This window comes from Aquarana catesbeiana, linkage group LG06, assembly GCF_042186555.1.
Source record: "Aquarana catesbeiana isolate 2022-GZ linkage group LG06, ASM4218655v1, whole genome shotgun sequence".
In the NCBI taxonomy this organism is placed as follows: domain Eukaryota; kingdom Metazoa; phylum Chordata; class Amphibia; order Anura; family Ranidae; genus Aquarana; species Aquarana catesbeiana.
Window position 1 is genome coordinate 327,228,649 of NC_133329.1, and position 11,633 is coordinate 327,240,281.

Consider the following 11,633-nt stretch of genomic DNA (forward strand, 5'->3'; position numbering starts at 1 on the left):
ACTTACCTGCTCTGTGCAGTGGTTTTGCACAGAGCAGCCCACATCCTCTTCTTGGGTCATACCTTTGGTGCTTCTGGCCCCTCCCTCCTGTTGAGTGCCCCCACAGCAAGCTGCTTGATATGGGGGCACCTGAGCCGAGCCACAGCTCCGTGTACATTCAGACATGGAGATGCAGCCCACCCCGTCCCCTTTCTCTCCTTATTGACTGACTTTGGGAGCCAATGGCTGTCTCAGCCAATGAGGGAGTCCCGGGCAGTCGAGAAACTCCTGCAACATTGCTACATCTAAATGGATCTCTGGTAAGAATTTGGGGGGGGGAACGGCTGCTGCTGCTCACAGAAGGCTTTTTATCTTAATGCATGAGATGCATTAAGATAAAGCCTTCTGCCTTTACAATCACTTTAACCACTTCAGCCCCGGCAGGATTTGCCCCCTTAATGACCAGACCATTTCTTGCGATGTGGCACTGCGTCGCTTTAACTGACAATTGCGTGGTCGTGCAATGTTGTACCCAAACAAAATTGATTTTTTTTTTCCCCCACAAATGGAGCTTTCTTTTGGTGGTATTTTATCACGTCTGCGGTTTTTATTTTTTGTGCTATAAACAAAGGGTGACAATTTTGAGAAAAACAATTTCTTTTTTGCTATAATCCCCCCCCCCCCAAAAAATATAAACAAATTTCTTCCTCAGTTTAGGCCGATATGTATTCATATTTTTGCTAAAGAAAATCTGAGTAAACATATATTGATTGGTTTGCGCAAGTTATAGTGTCTACAAAAGGGGGATATAATTATGGCTTTTTTTAAATTCTTACTAGTAATAGCGGCAATCTGTGATTGGGGGGGGGGGGTTGGGACTGTGACATTGCGGCAGACAGATCGGACACTTTTGACACACTACTTGGGACCGTTGACATTTATAGTGATCACAGCCACTGAATACTGTATAAATGTCACTGGCAGGGAAGGGGTTAAGGGGTTAAATGTGTGTCCTACTCAGCGATTCTAACTGGGGGGAGGGGACTGCCTGAAGGAGACAACATATTGCTGTTCATACTTGGTATGAACAACAGTTGTCTCCTCACCCCTGACAACACAGATCTGTTTACATTGACAGATTTCCATTATACCTCGAGTGATCGCGGGTGCCCAGCGAATGTTGTGGCCACCGGGCATTCGCATTGGCTCTGTCGTCATGCCACAGGCGGCCTGTGCAGCCCCGGCGGCGTGCGCGCCCCCCCCTAGTGGTCTTAAAGCGGCCAACGTATACCTACGGTGATTTGGCCAGGCGAGCCAACCTGCCACAGTATAACTGCGGTGGCTGGTCGTCTAGTGGTTAAAAACATGCTGAAATTGATTTACCTGGCTGCCTATGACATTTGCATAGAGGTGTTGTCTGCATTTTATACTTTGTAGTGTAGAACAGCAGGTCTGAGACTGAAATTGGCAGAGCTTGTAACTCTCTGGAGTAGACATCTTGCTGATAGAATCCTTGGTGATTAGGGCAGCTAAAAGAAAGCTGAAATGAGAGAGAAGTTCTGTAATTCTGACCTCGAAGTTAAAGCTGAATTCCAAGAATTCAGCCACTTTGTACACTTTGAGGTTTGTTTTTTTTTTTTTTTTTTTTTTTGCTGCAAATGCCATTAAGAGACACACCACCCCTTATTTTGTAGGGCTCAACATGGGGTAAATCTTGAGGTGAACTCAGAAACATTTTTAAAGTCTCGCCTGAAGATTTTTAAGTAGCGTAGGTTGACGCCATTTCACGAGCCGGTGTAATTTTAAAGCATTTTTTTTAAAGTATATTTTCCAAAAACAATTGCATTTGAAAAATCCCTGTGAAACAGTGTGACAAAAAACAATTACCATTTTATTCCATGTATGTATGTTACATTTGTGCCAGAAAAAGCCTGGTCTTCAAGTGAGTAACATGTATTCATTTGTTTCACTTTTTTTTTTTTTTTCAGAGGAACTTAGCGTCAATGGACAGTTCCAGTGTCTTGCTGAGCTCTCCACCAGTCCAGTCACTGTATGCCATGGAACAGGTCTTTCTTGTGGCAACGCTCACAATGATGCTGCCCATAATGCTTTACAATATCTCAAAATCATGGCCGGAAGAAAATGAAAGATTTAACCTGATTGCGTCTTTTACCTCCCATAATTTTAAACAAACATGGCTGTACCAAAAGTTAAAGGTACCTTATGTGAACATGTTATGTTGGTGTATGGATAAATTAATCCCAAGTATTAAATGTCACATTATTATGCTTTTCAGTTCCTGAGAACCCAAATGGGGTATGAATTCTTTCTTTGTTTTTAAAATGTAATTATATTGCAAAAAACTTGCATACTTGATTTGAGGAGAACATATCTGGTTGACAGATTATTTGAAGGACCTGTCCACTCTAAACTGTTTTAACTTTTTTTAAAATAAACGTTTTCAGTATTGTAGATTTTGACTTTCGCATTTCATCTACCATGTGTGTTTTCCGATAATCTGCCTTTATTCACAAGTTTTTAGTTGTGTGGGATCTGCCATTGGGTAAAAAAATACTGTGTTCTGGCTCCTGGGCTTTATGTAAGAATCTGATAATTCAGTTATAATATGGAATGGTTACGTTTTGCTGCCTATAGATTTGGCTATACTGGGCTTGGCTGTTGTATTTACAATTTTATTGCACTTGGCTGAAAAGAACTCACTTTTTTGAAAATAAGTATCTGCGGGGCCCATTTTCACTTAAAGAGGAACTAAACCCATTGCTTTAGCACTTTCCATGGAATGATAACTGTTGGTTGCTTTGTGCTCTCAACCAAACTGTCAACCCATCAAATGGCTTGTGTCATAATTGATCATGTGTGGCACCATGGCAGTTGATCAGAGGCTAAGATGGCAGCTTCCTTAGCTGTAAAGGATAGGGGGGTTTGGTTCTGCTTTACCCTTTCACTGCCAGGTCCGTACAACAGCAGGGGGTTTGGCACCGTGAGTGTGTGTGTGTGTGTGTGTGTGTGTGTGTGTGTGTATATCTAACAAGCTGACTTGTAGGCGTCGGGTAAAACGGTCTAGTGACTGAATTGTTTTCATATATCTCCCCCCGGGGTACGTGTATGTATTCTCTCTGAGATTTTGCATTTCCCAGACCTTTGCGATATCGTATAACATAAATGAATACTACCACTATTCTTTGGGGTGCCTGCTTTCAGAAAATATATAATAATTTGGGGGGTTTATCAATCTTCAGGCCTAAAATGATTTTATAAACGTGTGCACAGAAAACAAACTGCTCTGGTAGCAAAAATGGAAGCTGCCATTTTACCTTGTTTGATCTGCAGCTGCTCTGCCTTGCAGTATGAATTCGCCTTCAAGGTTGCCAGCGTGCTTATGTTGGCTCTCAAACGAACGTTCAAGCCTTCAAATGACTGTCATGGCTGGTCATCCCACAATGCACAAGCATGTATGAGCCCTCATCCTAGTGTATTCGCTTTCTGAATTGGGTCCAGTGTCTCCTGACTTCTAAGTGTGCATACTGGTGTCTAAGTGTATGTAATCCCTAATCCCGTTATTCTGTTTTGCCTCACTGTATACAAGCTTTTTCAGCAAATTGCATTTTTTGAATCCATTGTGAAGTTTCTCGCCTATAAATCCAGCCAGTAACGGCATTTCCTTTATTGAAGGCTGACTGTGCTAAGCCACTACCTCTTAGAAAAAACAGCAGCTCTGTCCACCTGCCATGTGTGCTACTTCAATTGGCTGTTGGACTGCTTATCTGATAGACCGCATGAACAGCCCTCAAACTATATACAGTGAGGCACAGTGACAAACATTCTGAAAAATATATTTGGTCTTGAATACTTTTTACTACAAAAAAAAAAAAAAACTTAGTTTCGGGGATCTGTTACTTGTATACACTTGGGAATATTTGGATAATATGTGGACTTGTCATTGGTGCACTCATACACATGCAGGCCAGTGATTACTAGCAGATCTGTGCCCACCGAAGTGCATGTAGTTGCTTACTGACCTGAACATCTATGCCAGGGATATGCAATTAGCGGACCTACAGCTGTTGCAGAACTACAACTCCCATGAGGCATAGCAAGACTCTGACAGCCACAAGTATGACACCCAGAGGCAGAGGCATGATGGGACTTGTAGTTTTGCAACAGCTGGAGGTCCACTAATTGCATATCCCTGATCTATGCTGATGCTTCTGTGTATTACGGAGGTCAGTAAGAACTGAGCATTCAGGCGAACGTTTTAGGACCCAGCATTCATGCAGGCAGTGTCTAGTATTGGCATTATGTACAGCTTCTGCTTTTATTCATTGTTTAATCGAGTAGCTGCTGACCTAAGAAACAAACACACTCACCTGTCCCAGGATCCAGCAGTGTGGTCACCCAAACCATTGCTTCTCTCACTCTAGCCCCGGTGCTGGCATTTCAACTGGGCACCCGGCTGTGACATCTTGTGGCTTCACAGCTGGATGCGAGTTGAATGGTCCAGCAGTCTTCTGGGATATGCCACAGGCTCCAGAAAACTGCAGGGAGGGTAGAGAACCTCTGCTTGGATCGCCTAGGCGATCTATGCCGGAAGTGAGAGCGGGTACCTCCTACATAAGTAGTATCTGTTTATCTGCAGTCCTCTCCACAGCATTTCTCAGCTCCAGAAGGCAGAGGGTGGAGATCTGATGTCACACTCCACAACAGGAAGCAGAGCGTAATCTGAAACCTGAGTGAAGAGAATGGATACACCCCCAGTCTCATAGAGAAACATGTACAGCGGAGTTTGTCAATCACCTGCTGTGGGCTAAACCGGCTAGGGTAGCATTTCCTGGAATTGCGCGTTGGCATAAACTATTCGAAATGACTCGTGCAGAGAGCAGACAAATGGCAGTAGGTGCTATATAGATTGAGGCAAGTACACACTAAGGCAGGGGTCTCAAACTGGCGGCCCTCCAGCTATTGCAAGGCTGACCAATACAAGCATGACTCCGACAGGGAGAGTCGTGATGGGACGGTTTTGCAACAGCTGGAGGGCCGCCAGTTTGAGACCCCTGTACTAAGGATATGCTTTGTTAATTTTTCATCTGAGGGGTTTACAACCATTTTAATAGTGGCAGCTCCCATAGTTCTGGTTTCTATTTATCTTGAAGTCCATAGGTAGTTTTTAGGAGCTTGGTTGGGGCATGTGAAGTTTTTACTGTAACTTTTTAATTTATTGGCTACCTGGATCCTGTGATTTACCTAGCCTTGCTCTAAGATCAGCTTGCCTAACATTTTGTTGCAATGTATACAATTTGACAGCATTAGGTTTCACACTTTCAGAAAACGAAACGATAAGATTCCCCATCCTACACGTAAGCAGGTAACTTTAGAGCAGGAAGGTCGGCAATGATATGTTTGGCTTGGCAATTATCAGCAAAAGTGGTCAAAAATGAACTGTCTGCAAGCACTGTGTAAAGGTATTGTACTTTTCATGCTGGTGAGACTTGTCTCACCTGTTAAGTTTACTGGCCATAGCTGAACTGCCCTGTGAATTTGGGTAACCTGTGCTTAATAAAAGAATCCTGAAAACGCATGGCAAATTTATCATTACTTGTCTATGAACTTGTGTTGGGCAGTTACAGCCATTTCTATAATTGAAAACCATGTTCTATTGAGTGGACATCTCTTTTAATAGCATGTACTAGCAATTAAACTGTGTGTGAATGGTGGCCTTTTAAAAAAAATAAAATAAATAAAAATAAAATACATTTTAAATAAAACCTGAATGTGCGTAGTGTTCTTTCTGGGAAAGCCAAAACTTGACTGTGTTTAGGATGTGAAGTGGTGGCTACAGTTGGGGCCTGTTTGCTTCATGTGGCTTGTTCAAATCCATACAAGTCTGTGGGATGCAAAACCTGATTGATTCAGTACAGGAACGGATTACTGCAGGACAGATGCACCTGTCAATGAAGTCTGAGGCTGCATTTACACCTGAGCTGAGTGACTTTAAGGTGTTTTTTAAGGTTTTAGAAGTGTTACAAGGGTTTTACAGCTTCGGGCATTTTTGTTTAGGCAATAGAAAGCACTACAGGGAGGAGAGCTGGAAATTAGGGCTGGGGAGCTGCTGTTTGAGCAGAAAATGCGTGGTAAAACGCTCATGTCCCATTCCTATTTAAGTCTTTTGGGGCCCAATCTACCTCCAGTCCAGGGCTGCAACTAACTATTTTCATAATCGATTAGTTGGCCGATTTTATTATTTTGATCGGTTAATAACCTTAAAAGTGTGGTGTATAATTTAGTTAAAATGTAAAGTTTTTAAAAAAAGGCAATTTATTCTTAAATATCTCTATGCAGTGGTAAATATAAATAACCAACTATATGGTTAGGGAGCAAAATATCTAATCCACTCTGAGAATGACAGAAGAGATGTACTGTATATACTATTAGAGGATGAATCTGGTAAATATCAGACTCGGAGCAATTTTTTTTCTAAAAAAAGTCTTCCTTCAAAAAAAGTAATTTTAAGAATGTTTGTTCGATTTTCGTTAGTGGGGTCAAATCGACGTTCATTTTCAACCACAGTGACGGAAAAATTTGGAAATAGAAAACTTCTTGGTCAAAGGAATTTTCACAGTGTTTGATTTTCGTTTAAAAATTACATTTGTTTTAAAAAGTGACAATTTCAAACAACATTCTTTCAGCAAATGTACAAAGATTTTTGTCTGAATATTCTAGTCTGAAAATTGATCCGTGTGGCCAGTAAAAGGCTCGGTATACACCTATGCAGTTTGCTTTTGATGTGTTTCTGCAGTGCTTTTTGCTGTGCGTTTTGATTTTTGCGTACATGATTTTGCTGCGATTTGCGTTTTTTTTTTTTTTTTTATTTGCCCAACAAATTGGCCAAAAAAAAAAACGCAAATTGCTGCAAAAACATATGCTTTTCTGCAGCTTCTCCATTGAAGTATATTGAACCAAAAAAAGCACTGTTGCATTTAAAAAAAAAAAAAAAAAAAGTCCCTGACCCTTTCTAAATACGCAGCGGCTGAATAAAGCATAGATGTGAACATGTCTAAGAAGTTTAGTAACATAATGGGGTTAAAACTAAAATTAGCCCTTTATAGTACAAAAAGAGCAAATCGCTACTGTAAGGTGTCTATACTGTAGAACTGACTGTAATATTTACAGTAGCAATTATTTGCTCTTTGTACTATAAAGGGCTCATTTTACTTTTTTAACCCATTATGTTACTGGCTTATCAATTTCATAATTGATTAGTTTCAGCCCTACTCCAGTCTGCTAAAATAAGCTGTTTGATTTATTTATTGTTTTTTTGAGCGACAGGCATTTTGCTTTAGGTGACAGAATGCTCAGATGTGAACACGGGCTATTGAAATGAATGGGATTTGGCTTGTTGAGCGTTTTTGGAGCTTCAAGCAGAAAATCACTCGTGGTGAAGTGACAGATCTGCTGTTCCTAGTGATTAGAGGGGGAGACAGATCTGTTCCTAGTCAGTCCCATTTCTCCCCCCCCCCCCCCATACGGTTAGAAACCTCTCCCAGGGAACACGCTTAACCCTGCCAGTGATCTATCTGTGATTGATGTATAAATGTCAGTGGTACTAAAGTGTCTGGTCTGTCTGCCGCAATGTCACAGTCCCGCTAAAAATCGCTGATTGCTGCCATTAATGGTAAAAAAAAATTATAAATATGATGTAGAAATTTTTATTTTTTCCCCGAGAATTGACGCAATTTTGTTTGGTTACGGCGTTGCATGACTGCGCAATTGTCAAAGCAATGCAGTGCCGTATTGCAAAAATGGCTTGGTTCTTAAGGGGGGAAATATTCTGGTCTGTAGGTGGCTAAATTCATTAAAGTGAAAAACCTTGAGGCTTTACAACCACTTGAAGATCTCAGGAAACAGCTTAAAAGCTTTCTTTACGTTATGAAGCTGGTAGCATTAGGGGTCATGATGACTTCATGGTGGTGATACTTGCTCAGGCTACAGACAGTGTTAGAAAGTTACTCTCCTGCACTTAAGTGTTATGCTTGTGAGAAAGAAGTGTGTCAAAGCCTGGGTTTTTCTGTCCTCTCTGGATCATGGGCACCCAAATATACTGAAAGATGATGAAAACAAGAGAGGTGTAATTCCATTATAAACATTTATTAAAAGATAAAAAGTGAAACGTATTATGCATGCATATCAATGCAAAGTGAAAACAAGTCACCTCCCAGGACTGCTGGAATACTCCAATGATGCAAGGAGACCAGACGGTGTCTGTGATGGCTTGGCTGATGTGTTTTAAGGGGAAAACCCTCTTCCTCAGATCCCCCTCCTTACCTTGTGCTGCTCCTGGAAAGCAGAAAGTGCAGGGTCTGTAGAAGGGCTCATCCCAGGGGAAGCAGAGAGTAGGGGGTGCTGCAGCTGCACAGAAGGGCGTAGGAGTTCTGGTCTTTTTTGGGTGGCCGACTGCTGAGAAGGGAGTGGGGGACCAGAGACTAGCTTTTCCATGGCTGTACAAAAAAAAAAGCACAGGATCTGGCGGAGGAGTTTTGCCCTCCTTTCTGCTGCTGACACAAGGGGGTTTGCCACAGCTATAGTAGAGATGTGAGGACCAGCTTTGGAACATGGGCCTTGTGTTTGACACATGCAGTAAAGGATCAGAGGTACAATAAACAGTGTTATGTTTCTTTTCGTGGTGTAAATGTTCTACTGTTTTTTGTAAAATTTGAGTAAGTCTGTCACTTGCATACATATATGAACAAAAATACTGTGTGTATATATAACCACCAGCCTGGCATCAATTTGACTTTTGAACAATATATATCTTGAGACGGTAGCCTTAGCTTCTTGTGTAGACTGTAGTGCTACAGTATGTGCTTGGCCCCTAGCCTAGAACAAAATGTTATGTTTATGACATGGATGTTGGAGACATTGCAGAGTGTAGCAGCTTTTGCCATCCAGTCTAATCCTTCAGCCTAAGTAATTGCTAAATATAGTCCCCATGATTGATAGTTAAACAGCTGCATGGGTGTAATTTTGGAGACAGATACAGAACAATATAGATATCATGGGGGTTGGTTGTTGTGTGTTAAACAAAACTATGTAATGCACAATAATAGGCTGACAAAGCGTTGGAAGTATAGGAGAACAAACTACAGGGAACCCAAACATATGAAAGGTGTTTCTGTCTTGCAACTAGCCTCTAGATCAGGGATATGCAATTGGTGGACCTCCAGCTGTTGCAAAACTACAAGTCCCATCATGTCTCTGGGTGTCATTCTTGTGGCTGTCAGAGTCTTGCTATGCCTCATGGGACTTGTAGTGCTGCAACAGCTGGAGGCCCGCTAATTGCATATCCCTGCTCTAGATTTACTAAGAGTGGAGCGTGTAAAATCTGGTGCAGCTGTACATGGTAGCCAATCAGCTTCTAACTTCAGCTTATGCAGTTAAGCTTTGACAATAAAACATGGAAGTCAATTGTGTGGGTGTTTTTTTTTTTTTTTTTTTTTATATATATATATGCAGAACTGCTCCAGTTTTAGTAGATCTCCCCCTCAGTGCTTACATTTTATCTTAAGGATATAATCTTTATGGGGCTTTGGAATGGCAATGCTATTGCAGTGTATTTTACCTTTTTGTAGGGAAAAAAAAAAAGTCCTATAGTGGAGCTTAGTGCCTGCAAAGCATTGCATCAGAACTGAGAAGGGGTGAAATCATTGCACTGATTGCCCTGCACCTAATTCAGCTAAAGCCCAATAGAAGTCTTAGGCCCCTTTCACACTGTTGACTGTTCAGGTCTGCCTGTCAGTTTTGACGGCGGACCTGAACAGGCACTCCATGTTAGTCTATGGAGCGACAGATGTCATCGGTGACACGTCCGCTCCACTAAAATCAGACAGATGGCTCTACATTCCCATCCGTCCCTATTGGATCTGGTGAGATCTGTTTTCGTCTGATCTCTTTATAGCAACCAGTGGCGCTCGCAAAGCCCCTCCCCGCTCAGTGAGCAGAGGGAAATGTCATCTGCTGGCTCAGTGGAAATCAACAGAGAGATCTACTGCAGAGGTGGACTCTGTGGCAGCGCATCCACCTCGTGGGAATGAAGCTTAAAAGATAATGAGCTAAAACTGGGAGCCCAGAGCTCAAGATAAAAGGTTGTCCTTTATCATTTATACTGTACCATAACCACAGACTGTCACAGCTGTGGTTTTTAGCTCAAAATGTATTCAATCACATGGACAGACAGTCCCAAAAAAAAAAAAAAAATAGAGATATAGATGCAATCTTAACCCTCACCCAACCTAAAAATGATATCATAAAAACCACTTCAGTCCAGACCACACAACCATTAACTCAAACAGGCAGACCTATACTTATGTAAATGCATTGTCAGGTTTGTAAACTATCTGGCAAATAGGTCAAACCTATAGTAGTAATGTTAAAGTTTATAACAAGGGATAGTTGCTTTAGGGAAGATCTGATTGCCTCCTGGGGGATTAGGAAGGACTATTTCTTTTTGGCCTCCAAGCAAAATTGGATCATGCTTTATTGGGTTTTTTTTTTTTTTTTTGGGTCTCCCTCTGGGGTCAACAGTATTCATTTTTTTTTTTCTATTGGTTGAATTAGATGGACTTGTATAACCTTTTGGCCCAAGCCAAGTTCTTCAGAGTAGGCTGGCAATGCACCAACCTTCAAGTTGTTAAAGAGGGGCAAACCGATACCTGTTGGACTAAACAATGCACTGAAACAAAAGGGGAGCCAAGACCATGAACTGGATGTTTTTAGTAAAACGTCTGCCTGAGTATCCTTCTGTGGCTTTAAAACCATAACGCCAGCCAAAATGGTTTTTAGTTGTGGATAAACTTGAAAAGTTTTGTTAAAACAATTTATAAAGTAAATGCTGTACAAAAGTAAAAAAAAAAAAAAAAAAAAAAATTAAAATCCAGTCTACCATGTGTGGAAAGTAAAATATACTCAAAAGTCCAAATGATTATATACATGTATACACCAACCAGTGAAATGGGGGGGGGAATAAATCACTTGCAACAAAGCGTCCCTTAATGGAAGTAGGGTGCAGCTCTTCAAGCTTTTGGACACCACTTGTGTTCCTCCACTGCATGCTCATTAAAACATGCTTACTAAACCCTCCATTTTAAGAGAAGACAATATTGCTTGTGTATGAGGGAATTCTGTGGTTAGGTGTAGCACTTATAGCCCGTATATACACTATGATTTTAGTAATAAACTTACCTTTAAAGAGGAAGTAAACTTCCAGCCACCCGTGCGGTTTGTTCAGAGCCCTGTGCCATGACCGGCGGCTCCCTCACACATGCACGGGAGTGACATCACGTAGCTCAGGCCTGTCGCACAGCTGGAGTCTGCAGACCCGGAAGGAAGATGGGCGAAGAGGGATATGACCTCCAGCAGTGACAACAAGGGCTTTGTTTGCAGGCAAGTTTTACATAATGTGCTAGCATGCCTTTACTTTGCAGGTCAGGGGAAAAAAAAAAAAAGCGTTTACTTCCTCTTTTAATAATGGTCTTCAAATTCAATTCAGTTATGGAAGCCTGTACCAGGCTGAGTGCATTTGGCATAACTCTGCTTGTGACAGAAGCCGGAACTATACAGGCTCTACGGCTCTGTTCCACAGC

At 41.6% G+C, this 11,633-nt stretch overlaps 1 protein-coding gene and 1 long non-coding RNA gene across 4 annotated transcripts in view; both read left to right on the forward strand.

The window, feature by feature from the left end:
* The window catches only part of PRKRA (protein activator of interferon induced protein kinase EIF2AK2), a 39,917-nt gene extending 37,466 nt beyond the window's left edge, over positions 1 to 2,451 (forward strand). For all 3 annotated transcript variants that reach the window (XM_073633820.1, XM_073633821.1, XM_073633822.1), the window contains one exon: positions 1,968 to 2,451. In XM_073633820.1, coding sequence (XP_073489921.1) covers positions 1,968 to 2,125 — 158 coding nt within the window. In that variant the 3' untranslated portion in view covers positions 2,126 to 2,451. The remainder of the gene's footprint in view (positions 1 to 1,967) is intronic.
* Positions 2,452 to 3,010: 559 nt separating this feature from the next.
* On the forward strand, positions 3,011 to 5,748 carry LOC141146951 (uncharacterized). Its single transcript, XR_012245001.1, has 2 exons — positions 3,011 to 4,911; positions 5,048 to 5,748. It is a non-coding gene; the product is annotated as an uncharacterized lncRNA (long non-coding RNA).
* Positions 5,749 to 11,633: the final 5,885 nt, after the last annotated feature.